We start from the raw sequence: 22,502 nt of genomic DNA, 5'->3' as shown, positions 1-22,502 counted from the left end.
AAAACCACATTGACAATTCAGTGTCAAGACACCCATTTATTGAAGTGATGCCATAAACAGGCAATTGGTCAAAACGAAGATTTTATTATTAAACAGCTTCTTGAAAATACATGTTTACACAGACTGAGATTAGAAAATGATAGTACAATTACCAGTATTTGGTATCTGGACAGACATGTACAATTTAAAAAGGAAGGGAAAAAAAAGAAGCAGAATACCGACCGCCCCAACCACAAAGTTGAGCATGACAGACCAGACCAGAGACAAATTCATACTTTTGCAATAGGCACACATGCACATTCACACAATCACCATCACGTACACTGGCAAGTGCAAATTTGTCCAAGCACGTGTATAAATCGAAGTGGATAGAATCTGTCTTTGAAATCCCTTTTAGATTCAGCTAAAGTAACATCTAATGGGAACCATGTAATAGAAACAGGTTTGCTGACTTCTTACACACACACACACACATACATAGGGCAAACAAAATGGGTCTAAAGACATTAATAAACAATGATAAGGATGGAGTCAAGTGAAAAGAACACAGGTTACGTGGACTAGATAATGGGCTATCCCGAGTTGATATTCCCCTTTTACCCCTCCTTAATGTCTTTCCCCGCTTGATACAAAAATAAAATTGTGCGTCCCCAAAAAACTAACCCACCCTGGACACTCCTGTGCCTATAAAACTATGTAGACTCAGATAATACTCCCTCCCTCCCGAAACTTCTGAAACCAGACTCAATCATATCAACCATTACATCAGAACCCTCTTCTTCTTGCACCTTATCACAAACTTCCATGGACACACACAACGTGGACAAAGTCATCATTTGAGAGTCGTTCGAGTGCAGTTTTACAATTGGAATTTGTGTCGATACAATAGAGCCGACTGCACTGTCAATTTCAAAGCACAAAAGCCTGCTTGTGAAATATTTAAGTCCATTTTCCACATACAGTAGCTGAAATGATGTCAAATTGACTCGTGTGTGTCCATGATTGGCAACTCTAAAAGCAATGTGGTGCTACAGATTTCATTACATGCCAGTAGCCCCCATGGTCAATGGAAGAGGGCAACTCATCTTCAAAATACACATGTCCAGAGCAACTAATTGTTAAGGTTCAAGAAACATAAATCTTTTTTTTTTTTTTTTAAATTGATCCCGCATGAATGTGTTAATATGGGCAGATTTTTGTCATTTATTTATTTGGACTAAAAGTTTGATCACATCAATGGAGAATACAAAAAAAGTTAAAGAAAATATGGAGCAGCCACTGTGTCAACAGGTTAGTAATCCTGTGTGGCGGTTTGATGATGAATTATAACCCGTCTAAAAGTTTAGCACACTTTTGATTTTCTTCTTTCCGGAGTTAGATAATGATTCCTGTAGCACTTGCATGCTTTTCTTGAGGCCAGGCTTTCACCCAGTGCAAAACCCTAAGGTGGTCAGCTGGTCAATCACAGGGTTCTTCTGTCTTTCCTTGGTTCTATCTCTTGCCTCTTTTGTTACCAGCAGGGGGTTTCTTGAGCTGCAGAAAAGACCCTCCTGTGCCAAAGCCCGCAGCAGGAGGGTTAGACACCCCAAAGGTCAGGCCGGCCGAGGGGTTGATGCCAGGATTGTTGCTGAAGTTGAAGCCTGAGCTGCTGGCGCTACCAAAGCCTAGAGAATCATCAAAGCCAACATCATACAAAAGTAAGTTAGAAAAAAATGAATAAAAAGAAAAAATACACAATCAAGAACAATCAAGTACTATTGAAATTCCAACACACTTAATGTGAGCATAATGCCTGCAACTATTGGTGTTGCTGGCAAAGCCTTCCCAAAGCAGACAGGAAACCAGAAAACTATAAATAGTATGATAGTAATTGTACAATACTTGCACATTATTTCGAAGCTCTGACCTACCTTTTATCTATACTTGAAGCTCGTCTAATTTACCTTCTGACTCTAATTCCACTTTATTTTTTTTCTAGTTGCTGTCCTTGGAATATGACAACGGTATATACAGCATGTGTGTACCTGCACTCAGACTGCCTCCTGTGGGCTTACTGGTGGAGGAGAAGGCAAAAGAAGATCCCCCAGTCCCCACCCCACCAAATGCTGGCCCACCACCAAAACCTGCAGGAGAAAGTAACATGGAAGTAAGTTTGAGCTGACGCAGCCTACGCTACAACGACAAACAAGCAGCAGCGCCTCAGCGATGAACACAGGCAGGCATTAGCAAACGTGTACAAACAACTTAACCAATACACCACTGCACACAGCCTTAACGTCTGATGGGGAGACCACACACACACACACACACACACACACACACACACACACACACACACACACACACACACACACACACACACACACACACACACACACACACACACACACACACACACACACACACACACACACACACACACACACACACAGTGCTGCATGGCAAAGCAAAGGTCAAAGGGAGGGGGGGGAAACATAGCAGTTGCAAGGGAACACCCCATCTTTGTGTGCGTTCAGACCACTTGTTCCCACAAGTGAATTCACCCACTGCAAATTCACTCAATTGCTAATTGTTTTCAGCCAAATTTATGTTCACCGTGGACAAAAAAAAAAAAAAAAACAAGCATAACTTGTGACTTTAATGTAATTTGTGCCATCCACCAATCTAATTTGCTCTATTTTCTTGTGGTGTGAACGCACTTGACCTCTTGAATGAGAAGGAACACAAACTGCCAAGCATTAAATTGCACCACTCTCAGACACATACACATTGCTTATCTATATGTTCATACAGGAGAACACAGACGGTCTTACTAAGATGTGATGGTAAGGGCAAAGTAAAAAGCAACAATCATGAATACAAATATTAAATAATAATAAAAAAAGCCAGAGGTAATACCTCCTACGGTAGAAGAGCCCAAGCTACTGCCAACTGTCGAGGCAAAAGGGTTCCCAAACCCTGCCCCCAAGGCTGCCTGGGTCCCTAATGCACAGAGAGAGAGCATTTTCTTTACTCCTCGGAAAATGTTGCATGTTTGAGGCAAGTTATGTTTCTGAAAGCTGGCAAGACCATTCACTGTGACTGGCACTAATACCACATTACAAAATACTTTGATAGAAAGGTTAAGAACCACAAATGTGCAGATTTTAAGTTTTGACTGCAGTAGATAGTGGAGTAAACTTTTGTTCTGTGGTAACATCAGTTAAGAGATGTAACATCTGTCACAAATTGAACTCCTTCATAAAAATTGAATAACATTCAGACTAATCTGCCATTCACTCGTTTCTTTCAAAAATGCTGCTAGTTCTTTCACTCAGAAACTTGTCTTTTTGTTTCCTTCTGCAATTATTTTGGTGTGCAATCAAATTTCACAAAGGGTTTTCAATTTATCCGTGTCGTTACAGCAACTTGTGTCGGAAAGAAACAAGGACAAACGTTTCTTCGTTTAAAAATTGATTTATTGTCAATTTAATATGCAAGTCCACTTACATAAAACACAAACAAACAGTTTAGAACATAATTGATTGTTAATTACTAACTGCTACTGCATTTGACAAGTTTCAAAATTTCTCAAGAGTGAATGAACTAGCACACATCAAAAAAAGATCACACAGTGACTGAATATAGCTCAAAAAGGCACACCATATTATATATTAACTATCATGTATCAACAGGCATAGGTTATATAGGTTGTAATACTCATCTACAAGTAAAAGCACTCTAGATAAAACTGTGATCTTGGCATCTGCACTTGCCTCTCAGTGTAAAATGGTGAAATTAAATGAAATGTATTGACGTTAGTTTGCCTGTGGAAGTAAATATGATTACGTTTTGGGTCATCCTTCCAACAGGAACCAACCTTTTGTGGTTTGTGTTTAATTTCACCAGTGTATTCTTAGACATTCTTTGTGGATAAAGGTCGTAACAAAATGTACACGAGTTCAGACTACAAATACTTTTTTTTTTTTTACTTGGATCAAAAGTGATTTAGGTGAGGTAACCGTTTAATGCACTGCAAAAAGTTAAGTGTGGTTTTCAGGTGAACAATGTGTAGCTTGTCAAATATCAAAAGAGACAAACCGACATCTAACCAGAAATGATAAGAACCTGTAATAAGAGGAGCAGTACCTCCTGGAAGCCTCGTATAGAAATACCACGACAAAAAGCACACGTGTAAGTGTAAGATGAGAATATAAAGGAAAACATTCAAAACGGTAACAGCCAAAAGACCACACTCAGATTTTCGGGATTTTTGATTGCTCCACTAAAGCTCAACATCACCAAATAGAAAGATACTATACAAAACAAACCATTCAGAATCAGTGAGTTTTAGAATGACTCCAGTTTAACTGAACACTGGAAGCAAAATATGACGCCAGTGCTTTCAGTTGTCAAAAGAACTATTATAAATAAAAATCACATTTTACTTCCTTCACTTGTTTAAAAAAGTAAAAAAAAAAAAGTAAATGGGATAACTCTACCTGTGTTGTACCGGTATTCAAAAGAAATACATCAGTCAGCATTTGTACACATATGACGGACAATTATTGAGAGGTTGCCTAACATACAAGAACAGAATAGCCATCAATTTCAACATCCAGAGAGATTTGACGGACCAATTACAATTTTTTACAAAATTTAATAAGAACTTTATGACTGTAGAGATTTGGAAGACAAACTGTTCAAGTCTACCACAAAAAACCTCCAGCTAAAAAACATTCCTACATCTTTCTTCAGTCTACACATTTTTAGTCTTTCAACAAAAGGACCATAATGTCCGAAGCAGCTGTTTAAGAGCTAACGTGCGGCAGTTTCACCAAGAAACAACCCAACAATGACTGGCAGCAATACGCAGACGAGTGCTCAAGAGTAAATTGAAAAACTGTTTTAACCACCTTTCTTTGTTCCATCATCAAGCAACACTATACCTTCATCATAAAACTGTGGGAAATAAAACTCCACACAAAAGAGACAAGGACATGCAAATCCCACATTTACTTCATTTGGCACTGATGGATCTAATTGGCACTGTGTTAGCAGCAAAAATCATTCTACTCTCAATGACCAAACTAAATGAGCACAATTAGAATGATTTTCACAATCAAGTAAATTATCTTGGCAAAAGTATGTACAAAGTACCACCACCTTGGCTAAAATACCTGATATTACATCTCGTGGACAGCACTCTCTGCATTTTCCCATGTATGTGGATGTTAAATGATCCAGTCCGGTTACACTGACAATAGCCCTTATGTGAAATAGCTTAAATCAAGTAACAGTGGTGTGGCCTCACACAACCAAACCGACAAAATGCATTTTAGTCTTCAACAGTAATACAATACAGTCTCTTTTTTTTGTCACCGTGTCGACTACTCCTAGTGCACATGAACCTCAAACGACTACTATTTGTTCACAACACTTGATTGTACATAAACACTGAGCGCACTGGCACATTAGTATGAAATGTGTTTAAAAAGGTAAATCAAATTCACCTTTATGTTCACAAAATGTGTGCAGTAATAGGGGGGAAATGTATTTTTATGTTCAGCCACTTAAATAGTGTCAGTCCTGAGTCTTTTGGGAGCTTTCGCCTCGTGTCCAGTGAGAGACAAATTTGAAACGAGCTTTGAGCTTAACAATCACACGCCACAACAGCAAATATGTGAGACAAATCTGCCTGAAATGAAGCTCCGCCCAGCTGCATGTTAGTGTCGTATGTGCTTTGATATTGGCCACTCTGCCCTTACTGGACTCAGCAAGATAAATTAAACAAAAATAAACTAGAAATAAATAGGTAAATAAATACTGAAGAGAACAAGACATCCACTTGTGATCTAGTTGTTTCTGAAATGTGAAATAATGGAGAATAAATTCTTTGGCAATAACGATGAAATTTATGGTAAATATTTACATGTGATGTCTCTTTTTGCAATTGTTCAAAACAATACTTAAATTAGTTCAATGTTTATTTGAGAATAGCTTCGACTTGCCTTGGTACAGAATCAAATGTGATTCAAATACTGTATTAATGCGTTGGAAAGAAATAAGAGCCAAATGAAACTTTACCATGTGTGAATTTCTAAACCATGCTGTTTCTGTGAACTCACCCAGTGAAAAGTATTGCTTTTTAAGTTCTTAAACATCATAAGTAAAAGACACTAGAAGCATGCTAATATACATAGTAGCTTAGTCTGTTGTTTATTATAAGTGTGTGCCCTGATGTACCAGTGAAAAGGCCTTTCAAATCAAAGCCTACAAAAAAGGCTCAACATTTGTTTAACACCTTAAGAGATGTGGCAACAACCATAACAGTTGTTAAATGTTTAATAAAAGTTAATTAGTGTAATACTGAGTCCTTTCGTGGCTGAAACAATGTACAAGTAGGGGCTTTTCAAAGTATTTTTGGGATATACCCATCATTGAGGTTTAAAATGTCTATTTGCCAACACCTTTGACTAGAGAGTATGTGTATCCATACCACTCAGTCTTCATCTATATGATTATTCTGGATATTAATATTGTGTAATCTTTATTAATACAGATAATTGAGCCAAGACCCACATGGTAAGAACCTGAACAAAAGAAGTCTTGTGCTTCTTTGAAAACAATGTTAAAATGATTTCAAGTTCTTAAGACAAATATTTGGAAGTCCTGAATTTTTAGTAAACAAAACGAATTCCTTGTTACTTGGAGATCCAATATATCATAACAAATTCATACGTTATACACTGATCGCTCCACTTTTCACAAAAACTGTCCTATGCAAACATCCTTCAAAGAATAGGCTCTTTTCAAGCATCAATGCTTGAATATTAAATGTTCAATTAAATAAAATAGATACAGCTTGACTTTCTCTGCCGTTAATTTCTTCATTATTCTCTTATATCCCATCAGAGAGGGTACATGGAGAAACAGAAATTATGTGAAGACATTTGCTATATAAGTGCATGTAGGACAATCTTTGTTTGTATGATCAGGCTTCGTATCAACACTGTAAAACTCTGGTAGTAAATTAACAATGTAGCCGTCTATATAATGTCAGTCAGGTATAGTAAGGCCCATTACATAAACCTCCTTCACTCTTCAGCAGAGTTAGAGATAAAAGGAGAAGGCAGCGCAAAGGCAACAGGTTTCTCTGATCTCTCCCCTTCTCCCACTGTACTCTCCTTTTGGTGTTAATTAATTTTTAATTGTCTTAATCTTTATTTTTGGAGCGTACTCGTCCTCATCTAACAATTTTTCTATTTCCCTTCTCTTCCTCCTTCATATGTTCTAACAAGGTGAAGTGGAGAACTTTCTAGAACTTGTAGGCAGTCAGACCTGGAGTTGGCTGCTGTTGCTGGGTCAATGTGGCTGCCATGGCAACTGCTGCAGCGTTGGGCACACTGGAGAATGGGGCAGGTCCTGTCGTGACTCGTGGCGCGCTCTGCCACTTCCTGTTGGTTGCCCGTTTGGACTCGAAGACGTCAGTGGAGTCTTCCAGGAAGGCGCGACGATAAGAGAGGTACTGATGCTTCAAGATCTGAAACACAAGACATGACAGTAGAAAAGATAGGGAAATAATGTAATTCACCAGTTGAAATCAACAAAGTTTGTCACAAAGGAAACTAAACTACACCCACAAGTGGTTTGAAATGTGCATAGTTTTCCAGCAATGCCAGGGTTGATAAGATTATCAGTTTTAGTAAGAAACAGACGGAAAAGAACTGACCTTGACGTTTTCATGAGCTGACTGGAGCTGTGCAGCCTGAGCAACAAAAGTCTGGTACAACTTCTGCATGGCCAAAGACAAGTCTGGGGGAAAAAAACACATGCAAGAACATAAAACAAAATTACTGACAAAGATAATATTTTTTTGTTTTAAAAATGTTGATGAGCGTTAAACTTAACTTACTAAAATATATTAATCAATGCTGTATTACGGTAACATTAATAAATGTCCAGGATTTATCCTGAGTCGCGCTAACAAAAGCTTAAAGGGTAACTAAACCCCCTTTTCTGCAGCGAACTCCAACCAATGTCAGATATTGAAAAATGCCAAGAAGCAGACTGAGAGCCGAGTGGCCATCAGTGGAGAAAAATCCCAGATCAAATTCATACACCTCAAAATTCAAAAAGTGTTTTTTCAGAAATCCTTACCCTGAGGAGTGATGTGGGATCCACTGCTCTGTGTCGTCAGGTGGTTTTCTAGCTCTTCAATTTGCTGTCGATATTGCTGCAGCTGCACCTCAAACTGTTCCACCAGACTGCGGAAATAACTTAACACAGAAAAATTGCACTTTTTTTCCTAGTTGTCCAAAAACATGGCATGATAAAAGCTAACACACAAAAAAAGCAGACTAGTAGAGTAACATGCAAATAAACTCATAATAACATCAGCATTTAGCACTTTGCTTTCTCAGCAAATGTCGTCCTGGTTGAAAAGAGTCTATAAAAAGCCAAGATAAATAAAACCATATGCACTACTGTACTTTTGCTTCGGGACAATTATCAGGGAGCCTACTTACTCAGATGGAGCAGTGTTTTCGTGTTGAAGTCCAGGGGGAGTCTTCTGTGTACGCAGTGCTATGTCAGCATTTTTCAGCTCCTAAAAAGAAAGGAAACACGATCTTTCAGACAAAAGTGGATTTTAAATTTAATTTGAAGAAAAAACGTCTATTGTGAGTGTTTTTACCTGCGCAGTTTCCAGCTTTAATTTGTCAATAGCCAAAGCTTGGCGCTGCAGACCACTGGCACTGACAGAGAGGAGCTGCTTTAGATTCTTGATGTCATCTTGGACTTTAGTAATGGCTTTAGATGACATCCTGCTGATGTCCTCCTGAACCTGTTTTTGCTCTTTCACAAATTTCCTGTATAGGTAAGATTAAAGACAATTAAAAATGACTACACCAAGACAAAAAACATTACATTATCAAGTCAAGACACAGCTTCATGACTTATGACCAGCAACTCTATACACATGAGAAAATTCTACTGTGCCAAGCAGTGTTGTGGCCAAAACTTACTGGAAATTCTCAACATCCTGACAAATGACTGCAGGCAAGTTTTCATCTTTTAAAGCTTTACTGTCCCTGAGGGAGAGAAATAATGGTTACCATTGGTGAATGCTTCTCAGTTGTTTGCAAGGATTAAACAATGGCACTTCTATTTAATAAACACTATCAAGTTGGTCACAAAGACTTACTGTGCATTGGCTCCAGACGATGAGTCACTCTTATTCTCAGAGGAAGTGCTGAAGTCCACTCCACCCAGGCCAAGACTGGGGGCTGGGGCCACTGATACTGTTGTGGATGGAGCCAAGAGTGAACCGAATGTTAACCCAGCTCCTCCGAGAGTGGTCTGACCCAAACCTACAACGCCACGGAAATGCACAAATTATAACCACACAACTTTGCTACAGTTGAGAGAAGATGCTTGGGCTATTTGTTTGAATCTCACCTGTAGCGGCAGTGTTGGAGAAGAGGCTCCCTCCCAACGATGGGACTGTTGAGGCTGCTGCATTGCTTGTTACTGCACCAAGACCAAGGCCGAAGGATGTGGGTGCAGGCTGCTGTGGAGCCGTAGATGTCAGGATGGAGCCAAATGTTAAACCTGCACCAGCAGGGGCTGACGAGGAGGTGGTAGCAGTGGTGGTGAGGGAGAATGGTGTAGCAGAGGCAGTAGGCTTATTGAAAGCCAAGCTAAATCCTGTAGTAGCAGCTGTTGAAGCAGGGGCACCTGAAAGAAAGTGTAAGTACAGACTGAGGTTTAAAATTCAGCAGTTTTCAATAACGTACAGCTAAGGGAATTCACACCAACATACCTAAAGCAAAGCCTGTAGTAGGTGCAGCAGCGCCTGAGAAGGAACAACATAAAAACATAAGACCAGGTGTATTGTTGCAGCTGTGTGACACACAGGTTTAAAGGCACTTAATGTCACATGTACAAACAATCGAAATAATTACTTGAGGCAGGCGTGTTAAAAGAGAATCCTCCAGTGGGTTTCTGAGCAAAAAGACTGCCTCCCAAACCAAGAGATGCGGCGGCTGTGCTGGTGGTGGAGGTAGGGGCTGCTGTTCCAAGGGCGGCCCCGAAGTTGCCAGTGTTGGCCACTGGTGTACTAAAGAAGATAAACAGTAATTTCAGTTGCAGGATATCAGAGTGAAGCAGAAAAGGACTAGTTTTTAATGCACATAAATAAAATAGAATGGGACCTAAAGAACGCAGTGAATTAAAAATGTTTTTTTAAATATTGCAAAGTTTTTACACTTGATGCAATTGGAAGAGTTGGTGTATGGCTTAAGTTAAATCTCGATCGGTGCTATGGAAACCAATTCAGCAAATAAAGGATGAAGTCTAGATATCACATGAGCAAAACTTGCAGGAAGGCAGACCAGAGAAGGTATGTGTGGACTGATAATGAAACCACAATATTCCCCAACTTTGTGTAAAAAGCAAAATAGATGGGAAGCAACAGCAAAAGACCCTTTTGATCTTACAAGCTACTCCTTATTTACATCACCTGATTGTGTATTTGTATTCTTCTATGATGATCTGGACTTTTAAGCTCATCTCAGATAACTAATGGCCAATATTAAGAGTAAAAGCAGTGGATGGAAACACATACATTTTATTTTACTACAATACACATTGTTAAATATAATAATCCGCAATTAAATCAGGATAATATTAGACCTGTGATGCCATGCAGTTGAATAAGTAACACCAAGGACAAACCACATGTTGATATCAGACAGAGCTCAGCTTTGACTTCGAGTAATCATAGCCAAGATCACTACTTTACTTCAGACATAAATATATCAATGCAACTTCAGTAAGCCGGACGACTGAAGGAATGACATATGATTAAATTAAAATTAACGTAAAAGGGAGTAGGAGTTCGACACAAGGGTTATGTCAGTGTGTGGCTACAGTAACGTTAGCTAAGTCGGCTATTCGAATGTCATTACCTTGTTACTGCTCCAAATGAAAAGCCACCACCCGGGTTGGTTGCACCAAGAGCCCCCGCACCAAAGTTGAAACCCGACATGTTTGGTGTTTGTTTTTATAGGACGCACGCATTTATTGCCAAAGAGATATTTGGACTTCAACCAGTCATGAAGAGCAACCAAGCATCACAACTAGCATGCTAGTTAGCTTTGAATGATGCCCGCGTGAGAGTCAAACCCGTTCCCCGTATCTCAATTCACAACATAGTCGACAAAACAATATCTTCGTGTAAACTACAGTCCGTTCTATTTTCGTCCGTGTTACTGTTTTTTTCCCCTTAGATTTATGAAGCTGCTATATATCACAGATAGAATTATCGCATGGTGCTTCTTTTCCTATTGCCCGCCTGGTATTTCCAGTATTCTATTGCATTTCGGGTAATCTTTCTTTCAACTACGTTTCCCGTCGTCCATATCGCTGTTTCTGGATCGCGGGTATCGCGTGAGGTACATACGAATGCTGCTACTTCCGGACGCCCCCACCCACCTAAACAAACTCGTCCATAACAACAGATGACCACAAGTTGTTTCCGGCATTCCTTTCAAAATAAGGGTAGAAAATATGAGTTACACTATTTGTCCTTTTTTGATAATTGCTTCATTTTATTCCGACCTTTTTTCTTATTTTTATGTGTATGCTTATTTTAATTGATCCTTTTTACGTTTTGCTAAACAAGACATTGGGGGACATACCTGGGATGCTGAGTTTGGGTTATGTCCTACGCATGCAGGTTTATGATGTGATAGCAATTTACTAATAAAAAAGTTGTCTCTAATGCTTCATGCACCTTAAAAGCAGAGTAGGAGAATCCAAAAATAATATGCCTCTCAAGGGAACACCTGAATTAATAATAATTACCAAAGATAACTCCCTAGTTGGCCTTTACCAGCGATAGATAGATAGATAGATAGATAGATATTGTCAGTGAAGTACATTTTTGTTTTTACGTTAAAATATACTGAGCATAAATTAAAAAGTTGTAGCACCCCACCTTATTCATACAGAACCCGTGCTTTTATTTTTTTCAAAACGACACTGCATGTGTTGACGTGCTTGCCGATAGCTTTACGCGGATGGAGGAGTGAAATAATTGACAATAAACACACAATTGTATGACTCCGACAAAGTCCAGGTGGTTTGTGAAGCGCTTTCCTTTCCCCCGTCACGTCATCAATGAAAGCGCTTTCTGTGGAAAACTTCGTCTGAAGCTTTGCAGTCGCTGACAGCTGTTATAACTCAAGGGGAGAAATGGAGCACATCCGAACGCCAAAGGTAGCTAACGTTTCAAGCTAACTGCAAGTGTATGTGGGAAGAGTCAGCAGCTCGGCCTCGTCTGTGCGCTAACATAGCTGTTATGTTTTTATTTGAATACATTTATCATGTGTCCGTGTTTCTGTGGAAATATGTGCGAAGCAGTGTCATAGCATGTTGGCGAGCAGGTGTCGCCAGCAGCTGGGAGACGTGACGAGCATCAGTGAGCTGTTTGTTTTTGGCCGAGCAACAAACATTATAGCAGCACTTCCTTTAGAAAACATCAGGCGAGTGAACGTCGAGTGTGCTGAAACAGACCTAGTTGTCTTCAGACATGTGGACACATTCATGGAGCCGGCAGAAATACAGAAAATGAACACCTAACCCGCCACTTTATTAGGTACACCATGTCAGTACCCTCAATTCTTCGTGGCATAGATTCATCAAGGGTTTTGCACGATATTATGCCTTGCGACAAATAAATGTTTATGACATTATTGCCTTTCCACTTTGGATTCGCTGCCAATAGACCCATACAGTAAACAGCCCAAGCAGACACTGAAAAAAACATTTTTTCCATTCAAGTGCTAGTGTTTTACAATACTGCATATCATAATATCCCTCTTATAATAACAAAATTATCAACAAAATCATCCCTCACTATCCTAGGTGGTTGACCAAAATAAATCAACAACTTAAATTTTAAATCTATGTATGTAAACATTATTAAGTGATTTTTTTGTTTGTAAGTAAGGATTATTTTAATTATGATTTGCTTATAATTTTCTTGGTCTAGCAATTTGTTGTTTTGTCCATTATATTTCAAAAAGTGTTGATTGGTGTTTCCCAAACCTTACAATAATACTGTAACTTACTGTAATGCTCAGAAACCAAAACATTTCAACAAAACCAAAAGCCCTCTGTAGTTCACTACACAAGCAAGGCCTCCACTTGACCTGACCTTTGTGTGTAATTGTGAGGGTGTTCTATATTATGTTAGAAAGCACTGTGATGTGTACTTTCTTACTAAGAATACATCATTAAAAAGTTCTAAGAAACATAAGGACACACTGGGAACAAATGGGTGGGAGTCCAAGCAGACTGTGTGTGGCCACAGTTGGAATTATTTGCTTAAATATAACCGCACAGGAGTTTCTGCTGTCCAAAAGTTGCAAAAATATGTTTTCGCGTTGTGTAATAGGACTGTTCCAATGTACTCACACGGAATATGTAATAATATAATGGTATGAACTTTCTCATGGGACATGATGACATTTTTGCTCTTCCTGTCCCCATCTCATTTATTCTCTTAAACACACCTCTGGTTTCCGAGATGTGTCAAGAAAGGGGTTTATGGCAGAGCTGTGGCTCACTGGTTGCTGGGAGACAGAGATAGCCTCAAACGTTTCATCATATCTGACACCAGCAGGAAAACGGAAGCAGAGGAGAGGATGTCTGAGTCAACAAGAGAACCACTGTTGTGATGAATCATGAATTTAGACAGCAGTGAATTCAGCAAACCATGCAAATCCAACCGTCTGTTTTGGCCACACAGTGAAGCTGGCGACAGACAGTCTTTTCCTGAAACACTTCTGGTGTTTGGAACAAAAGAGAATTTAAGACAAAAACAACACTGTAGATTGAACAGTGTTTTTTTATTTTTAAATCATTTACCAGAATTTGCATTGGGACTGATCATATTATAAGTATTTAATACTATAGGTTTATAAACAATATCCTTAAATGAATATATCCTTGATTGCTAATTTCCTGTATAATGTGAGTAAATGGACTTCTGGCTGTCAGGAAATATATAACCTGTTTATTGCATGCAGGGCTTTTTTCGTGCATGGAAACTTGTGACTTGAGTAAATGTTCTACCTGTGTGTTCAGGTTTCATGTGTCGTGATCACAGATGAGATAGATAGGGGTTTATGCATTTTGAATAAGCCAAAACAATTGAGTTGGTTAAATTAAAGTCTGGATTTCCTATGATTGTTTTTTTTTTCTACAAGGAAGTAATTTGCTGCTCTGGCTATAATTAGGTGATTAGTAATAGATGCTGTTCCAACTGACACCAGTGCCTTGTTACATGTGCTCCACATGTGTCAGTCAGACTGGCTCTCTTCTGTTTGCCGGACTAATTTCGTTATCACTGTTTGTGTGTGTTGCTGTTTAGGTGGAGCAGGTGCGACTGTTGGATCGTTTCAGCAACAAATTCACAAATGGCACACTGTACCTTACAGCTACACATCTCATCTTTGTGGAGAGCAACTCGAATAACTCCACCTCTGCTGGACAGGAGATCTGGGTCGGTTGCTATTTATCTATTTCTGAGCTCCTGAAGTACACTGTGTGCTATTGTTCTTCCACCAGGTAAACTGGGTCGTTTGGCATCCATAAACTGGCATCATTTAATGCCAAGGGGTTTGAGTCAAACAAAGAAGAGATAGAGGAACCTTTATAAAAAAAATTCACAGGACTGTCAAAATAAATCAGTCATAAGGAGTAGAATTTATGACTCTGAACCCATCACATGCATATTATGCTATGTCTGAATTAGGGCTAAACTATGAATCATTTTCAAATCAACCCATTTAGTAGATTGGAAAGGCTGCAAATCATTGTCATAGTTTTGATTATTCTATGATCTGTGCAAATTATAAAATTAAACTTACATGTTGGAAGCAATTCATGTCTTGTGTTGAGATTAGAACATCTCAACACTTTTAAATTCATGACAGTAAATATTGAACGGAATCCCGACTGTAAAAACAAATGTTTTCTTTATACCTGTACAGCACTTATGTAGTTTTAAATGTGCTTTATAAATGAACCCAAATTGGACTGGATTTGTCCTAAAAATGTGTCTGCCCTAGTAATATAATATAAACAATACTACTTTTATATTAAGACAGCCACAGCATGGCTTTTTTTCCACTATATTTGTTTTTTTTCAATGTTTTTTTTTCTGCTTTTACTTGTTGCATATAACAACTCTCTTTTTCTTTTTTTTTGACTTTTCTCCCCTCTGTCTTCCCTGCAGATTTTGCATCACCATATAGCCTCTGTGGAGAAACTCTCACTGACCACCACAGGCTGTCCTCTGGTCATCCAGTGCCGTAACTTCAGGGTGGTGCATTTTGTGGTACAGAGAGAGCGAGACTGTCATGACATTTACAGCTCCCTCCTCCGTCTTTTACGGCCAGGTGGGTGTCACAGGCTATGCTTAAATGTGCGCATTTTCTTCAGTGCAATTGAAACGTTAAGATGAACACACAAAGTAATCAAATCATTTCATTAGAATAGACCAGAAGAGGCTTCGCTTCCACCTGTAATGTAAACAAATGCAGTTATCGCTGCTCAGCCTCGGATATTTATCCTTTGCTTGTCTCCTTGTAGTGCACCATCTATTTATTTTCCTTCCTCCATCACATCTGCGACTTTTGTTTCTGTTTATTAGTTGAAAATGTGCCAATAATGTGTTCTTCAAACAGCATTTTTTGTTTCTTCTATTTTCTATAATAAAGCTACAGATTCAGCAGTTCCCACTGCTCCTGCATTTGATAAACATTTACATCAATCCAAGCACATTGAATTCACTGAACCTACAATCAAGAGTTCTTGCAAAGAAAACTGTGTTGATTCCCACCAGGTTTCTATCAATTTCCAGCAATATCACATTTATGCATGTGATGAACCAAAGCAGGACATCATGATTGAAACAACTGAATGATGATTGGCTTAAACTACCCTCTGGAGCGGAATTAAATTTCTTTCCGAATGGGCTGAATTGTCTCCTAGTATCCGGATTGATGCTTTTACATGATGCATTTTTATTCCACTCAGGCTTTTATTCTGATTTGTGTCCATGTAAACGTAGCTAATGTGTCCGTCTGTGTTGCCCGTGTGTGAAAGCTATATTAACAAAATGTACTGTGCACTGTTGTATCTTATTAAGACATGTCCTCTGGCTTTTATTCTCCCCTGCCCAGTGTCCTACGAGGAGCTCTATGCTTTCTCCTACAACCCCAAACAGAACGACCAGCAGAGAGAGGAAGGGTGGCAGCTCATCGACCTGGGAGCAGAGTTCGAGAGGATGGGTGTCCCCTGTGACCAGTGGCAGCTCACCGACGTCAACAGGGACTATAAAGTAGGCAGCTGTCTGTACCTGTTAACAATAAGAGGGGAGGTGGAATTTGGTCTTCAAGTTTACAGGCAAGATGTGAAAGTTGGGCTTTCTTATTTATTTTAGCATGGTTTAAAAACCGCCCATTTTAAATGATGAAGCCAAAAAATGAGGTTCATGGTAAGATAGCTTGAAAGCAGCCTTCTCTATTGTTAAACCCAGACACAGCACAGTATTAACATCTCAACAGTGTGTGTATGTTTACACACTATATATGCGTTTCACACAAAGACAAACGTCATTATTATTATTATTATTTCCCCACACCTTATTCTGGTTTATTATTATTTAACTAAGCTGTCACAGTTAGTCTGCAGCCCTGTCTCTTTGTTACATTACATAACATTACATGGCATTTAGCAGACGCTTTTGTCCAAAGCGACTTACAATGGAATTGAGTACAATCAGCCAGGGGTGGAGTCGAACTTGCGACTGTTGCTACCATGATGTCTTTCGCACACAGGTTACCGGTCTTAACCACTGAGCCACTGCACCACTGCCTATTTTTATTTACATAGTGATGGGACAATATACAATACAATATACATATTTCTTTATTACTTATTATTCATTTGTTCATCTATAATCATGAAAACATACGTATCCTATCTGCGATGCCTCAGACCACCGGAAGTGCAGACAGATGGCTTCTCCTGTGTTTTAATATGTAAAAAAAAAAAAAAATGTATTATATATATATATAAAAAAAAAAGATATTAAAACACATTTTTTCAGGTATTGCAATAATATCATTAATCACAATTATTTTGGTCAGGAGAATTGTGACGTAAACCGTTTAAAATAGTCCCATGCCTATGTGTACACACTCATAGTTAGAGGGGACCACACTGACATTTTATGGTCTGTTCCAGGTGTGTGAGACATATCCACGAGACCTGTATGTTCCCATCACAGCCAGTAAGCCTATCATTGTGGGGAGTTCCAAGTTCAGAAGCAAAGGACGCTTTCCTGTACTCACGTACTTCTACCAGGAGAAGAAGGTACCGAATAAACTGGTTTAGTTTTTTTACATTAAGTAAGATCAAATATATTCTTGGTGAGACGTGGAGGGAGTTAATGAATGTGGTGCAGCTTTGTCATTGCCCTTGTTCTCATCGTTATTATCTGTTCACTCTGGCAGGCAGCAGTGTGTCGATGCAGTCAGCCTCTCTCTGGGTTCAGTGCACGATGCTTGGAGGACGAGAGCATGCTGCAGGCCATTAGCAAAGCTAATCACAACAGTCGGTTTGTTTACGTCATGGATACCAGGCCAAAGGTATGATGGTGAAACAACGATCAAAATGCTCTGTCCTCAAATACATAAAAGTGTTTATGTGATAATGGAGTAAGTGTATGGGCTCTACCTCTTCTTGGAGTTTGTTTTGTCTGCCCTGCATCCTCCGAAGAAAAAGCAATGTGTATACTTCCTGTTTACTTCCTGTATTGTCAGCAGCAATCTCATAACATTTCTGAGGTAGTTTATCTTTATTTATATATTATTTATCTTTATTTTGGTGAATTTGCCCTTGAAAGATAAATCTGAAGCTGTGTCAGCACATTCAGTCCTTGAATTTGGAGGAATTGATACTGGAAAGTCCTTGAATTTGATGTCAACCAAGGCGTGGGAACCCTGGTTTTTATTCTTATTCTCCAAGTTTAACAAAGCTACTTAAATGTGTTCGTAGATTAGCAATAATTGGCTTTCATCTGTTTTTTTGTCCCCCCTGTCCTGCAGTTGAATGCACTAGCTAACCGAGCAGCAGGTAAAGGCTATGAGAACGAAGACAACTACTCCAACATCCGCTTCCAGTTTGTTGGCATTGAAAACATCCATGTGATGAGAAGCAGCCTGCAGAAAATGATTGAAGGTTAAATGACTAACTGTACACATCAGTGCACATATGGAACTGTTGGTTGACCAGATTAACATATTTACTTCTATAGTAGTTGATGAAACTAATCTGTGTGTGTCTTTCAGTGATTGGATCTCGTTCTCTCTCAATGAGCGACTACTTGGTTGGCCTGGAGAGCAGTGGCTGGCTGCGGCATATAAAGGCCGTTGTAGACGCAGCTGTCTTCCTCACCAAGGTAATATTTTTCAATTTCATTCTTTTTGGTTTCCCTCAAAGTGCGTTTTTAAATTTTTTCATTCACAATATTCCAGAGTTTTCTTCTTAACGTAACAATGCCAAAGTGGAAAGTGTTAATCATAATCGTGAACCTGCTCATCACTGACATATCTATTTTAGTCCATCATTAACAAACTGTCAAGGGCTTTTTTTTTAAGTTTGATAACCATTTTCAATTTCAATCCCAGGCGGTGACGGTGGAAGGAGCCAGTGTGTTGGTTCATTGTTCAGACGGTTGGGACAGAACAGCCCAAGTCTGCTCTCTGGGGTCCTTGCTCATGGACCCTTACTATCGCACCATCAAGGGCTTCATGGTATAGAACACACACACGCACACATTTGAAACTAAAAAACATTTTCTGTCCCAACCCAACTGAGCCAGAAAGAGTGCTAAAGCCTTGTTTACACGTTGCGGTACAGCTTTACAGCTTCACAGCTCACCACAATGTGGTTTGGAATAGTACACGCTGTCATCCTAGTGTAGCATTTCAATAAATACCACACAGAAGAAGGCAAACAAAGGGTAACTTTGGAGGAAATCCAACATTTTGTGTTCTTTCTTTGTGGAATTTGACTTTTAGAATAAAGAAGACACCAAGTTTTGTTTGAGAGAAAGGTGTTTCGCTGGTGTCACAGACTGCAACCTTGTGCTTTTGTTTCGCATCATGTTAAATCTCCCCTCACATTTGTTTTTAAGGTATTGATTGAGAAAGACTGGATCTCATTTGGCCACAAGTTTGCTGACAGGTGAGGCTTACACTGGATCAACCGAAGGATTTAGTCAATGTTTGCTACGACAGCAAACTGAAGTTTCTGTATGTGCAGGTGTGATCAGCTGGACGGCGATCCAAAGGAGGTGTCGCCTATCTTTACTCAGTTCCTGGAGTGTGTATGGCAACTGACTGAACAGTTTCCACAGGTATGTGGGAGCGTGTCAGCCCTATTAACGATTATAGTCTGCAGGGTTTGGTTGCGTATTTAATGATTTAATCCTGTCTTTAGGCATTTGAGTTCAGCGAGTGGTTCCTGCTGCAAATCCATGAACACGTACACTCCTGCCAGTATGGAAATTTCCTCGGCAACAACCAGAGACAGAGGGAGGAGTTGCAGTGAGTCCATCAAACACACATATGACATGTCATATTACATATTCAAGTGTCTATATTTCACAACAACTACACCAACGAGTCAAACAGATTTAATGGTTATCTTTAATCAGTATGCTTGTTCATATTTGCCGATATTATTTTACACAATGTCAAAAACTTGCTGTTGTAAATAGTCTTATAATGGTTATTAGTGTTTATTATGTTATGGATGTTGGCTGTTTTGTGTATGATGAGTTATTAACCTCATCATTTGAAAAGTGTTTAAATGAATGTGCTGTTTCTTTCTGTGTTTTTTTTGGCTCAAGTCTCAGACAGCGGACGCACTCCCTGTGGGCATTTCTAATGAGTGAAAAACACAACCACTTGAATCCGTTCTACAGCCCTGCATATGTTGAATCACACCCCGTGTTGGAGCCATCCACCCTGCCGTACCATTTCAAGTGAGTGCGGCCTTCTTTTCCATGGAAAGCGGCACACTTTAAAGCAACCTTATCATTTTTTTGTTTTGTTTGTTAACCTCTTGTGTAAAAAGGGACAGATAATACAAGATTTGTTTAGATCTTCACTTTTGTGTGCACACGTGTCCCCAAGGTTCTGGCGGAACATGTATCATCAGTTTGATCGGTCCATGCACCCACGTCAGTCTATCCTCATAACCGTTCTGACTCTGAGAGAGAACACCCGTAAGGCAGAGAGCAATTTGCAAGCACTGGAGAACGTGAGTTGACACAGCTTGAGTTTATGTAATAAATGCCATTTCATGACACTATTGTTTGTACAGCAGCCTTAGTTGCCGATGTTTAGATGCTCACAGGCGACTGCATAACGAACAATAGAGAGAAAATTCCATTGTTATTAGTTTAATTCGATAAAATAATTGCTTCAGCTGATCTCAGTTAGCATACTTGTGATATACAGAAAATGTCATATTGTATTCAGGGTGCAGTGTTGTTTTTACTGGAGAGAATTAAAATGATGATCATATCGTTAAAAAGTATGTTTAATTTACATTTTTTGAATTTCCAAATAATCTTGTGTTATCTCCATCCAGAGGCTCCAACAACTCGGTGTGACCCCCATCACGGCCTCCGAACCAACTGCGCTTCCCCCCGGCAGGGATCAGCAGTCCAACATCCTCCCACCACGTCCCGACTCCCTCATTTTGGGGGCTCCTATCAACCACAAAGAGGTGCAGCGGCAGGTGGAGGACGACGAGCAGCAGGAGGAGGTGGGCGAGGAGGCCATGGAGAGCACTAACATAGAGCGGACTGTAGAGGGCAGCAGTGGCACTGATAGCAGGAAGCTGAGCTATGGAGAGTTGGAGGGGTCATTTAACAGCGAGCTGGCCAAGGAAGAGCCTGCTGTTGTCAGTCTGGAGTTTGGAGTAGCACGCATGACCTGCTGAGACCTAACTTGACAATTGTGGGACACTGAGGGACAGGCATGTCTCAGAGAGAAGACATACTGAAAGTGTGTGCATGTCCAGGAGAGGCCATTATTCTGTAAGTGATTATGTGCTAATTACACATAGGCCCTGAATGGGTTGAGTGGATGAAGTTTTGTGTCTTTGTAAACTAAATCTCTATCAAAAACCTCATTATTATGTCATATCATGCACCTATAGGTAAAAGGCTTGTTTTTTTTTATTGTTTTAAAGCACTATAGAAAGAAAATTAATGGAAGAGCGAATAAATTCATCCAAACTGGTAATTCCTCATTTGTTCAATCCTTATTGTCCATTGTAAAAAAAATATAAGGCCTTTTATATTTGTAACAAATGGTCACATGACTCAACCCCCATGATGACAACACAAGGTCACATGAAACATTGTTTCTCCCTCAGTTGAAATATCAATAAAAACACTTAAAAGATAATCTAGTACAAACAATGTAGTTGCACCGCTACTGCTGCATTTGAGTTCCGGTTGATTTGCTTTTTAATAAGTTGCCATTATTTCACTAATTGCACTATTACAGTCTTGATGGACCATGTCCAGGTGTCATTTGTCACCCTTATTGATCATTTAATCCTGTTTTGGCTCTGATATTGATCAGAAAACCTGATTTGTTAACATACATTGATCCCAAAATTCTTCAGTCTGCCATGACAGACATGACTTCTGACTGCTGACCTTTATCCAGGTTTACTGTCACACACACACATTGTGTGTCCTGCAGTCTGCTTATTTAAATATTCTAAAATGCAAATTCTTTTTTAAATCAAAGTTCTGGATGTTGAAATACCTTTGGAATTTAAGAAAAAAAACAAAAACTAGATCAAACATTGTGGAAAAAAGTGATGAAATGTGGGTTAAGAGTTGATGTCATATTATGGGACTCGATATTTATATTTTAGCATGTGAATTTATGCCACAAGTTCACATATTTTTGAGCCAGCCTGCAAGTTTTGGCAGACCATAATACAATACTGTAATTTTTTTGGTAATTCCATGTGAAATTTGCTTAAATTTGCAGGTTTGCTTCAAATCAAACCTCAGAAAGGATTTGTTTCAACCTTCAACTGTTTGCTGCATAGAGGCCTGATGGCAAATCTGTAATATTGCAGTGATGCAGTGAAAAAAGAGTTTTGTTTTTCTCTCCTTGGGACACATAATAGAAAGCTGACACGGCCAAGTGCATATAAGAACGTCAGTATCACTCTTGTTCACCACCCTCACATTCTGAACCACTAAAGTTTATTGTCTTTACACGTTCAACAGATTTATTGCCAGTGAGTTGTCTTAGTAAATGTATTGTATGTAAGTCATTCATCAGTGTCACCAGCTTGCACTAAAGATAGCTTGTCAGTACAATGTGACCTCAGTATATACCCCC

The 22,502-nt window shown here is 39.3% G+C and overlaps 2 protein-coding genes across 4 annotated transcripts; one reads left to right on the top strand and one right to left on the bottom strand.

The window, feature by feature from the left end:
* Positions 1-16: 16 nt before the first annotated feature.
* On the bottom strand, positions 17-11,393 carry nup58 (nucleoporin 58). Of its 3 annotated transcripts, XM_058633292.1 has the most exons (14): positions 10,950-11,393; positions 9,945-10,099; positions 9,803-9,835; positions 9,439-9,717; positions 9,185-9,350; positions 9,006-9,071; positions 8,675-8,849; positions 8,508-8,587; positions 8,140-8,258; positions 7,712-7,794; positions 7,321-7,522; positions 2,899-2,982; positions 2,025-2,123; positions 17-1,664 (listed from the first exon to the last, which is right to left on the bottom strand). In XM_058633292.1, the coding sequence occupies exons 1-14, from the start codon at positions 11,027-11,029 to the stop codon at positions 1,492-1,494; spliced, it is 1,794 nt and encodes a 597-aa protein (XP_058489275.1). In that variant the 5' UTR covers positions 11,030-11,393; the 3' UTR covers positions 17-1,491. The 3 variants fall into 3 exon arrangements, with proteins under 3 accessions (XP_058489275.1, XP_058489282.1, XP_058489290.1); XM_058633299.1 differs by lacking the exon at positions 2,899-2,982 and having other exon boundaries at positions 10,950-11,392; XM_058633307.1 differs by lacking the exons at positions 2,025-2,123; positions 2,899-2,982 and having other exon boundaries at positions 10,950-11,390.
* A 665-nt stretch (positions 11,394-12,058) lies between these two features.
* On the top strand, positions 12,059-21,423 carry mtmr6 (myotubularin related protein 6). Its single transcript, XM_058647846.1, has 15 exons — positions 12,059-12,261; positions 14,420-14,551; positions 15,287-15,449; positions 16,236-16,393; positions 17,302-17,430; positions 17,571-17,705; positions 18,165-18,297; positions 18,408-18,517; positions 18,747-18,872; positions 19,256-19,305; positions 19,384-19,477; positions 19,561-19,667; positions 19,973-20,107; positions 20,259-20,385; positions 20,719-21,423. The coding sequence occupies exons 1-15, from the start codon at positions 12,238-12,240 to the stop codon at positions 21,070-21,072; spliced, it is 1,977 nt and encodes a 658-aa protein (XP_058503829.1). The 5' UTR covers positions 12,059-12,237; the 3' UTR covers positions 21,073-21,423.
* Positions 21,424-22,502: the final 1,079 nt, after the last annotated feature.

This window comes from Solea solea, chromosome 1, assembly GCF_958295425.1.
Source record: "Solea solea chromosome 1, fSolSol10.1, whole genome shotgun sequence".
Lineage (NCBI taxonomy): Eukaryota > Metazoa > Chordata > Actinopteri > Pleuronectiformes > Soleidae > Solea > Solea solea.
This window is presented reverse-complemented; position numbering and strand designations above follow the sequence as displayed.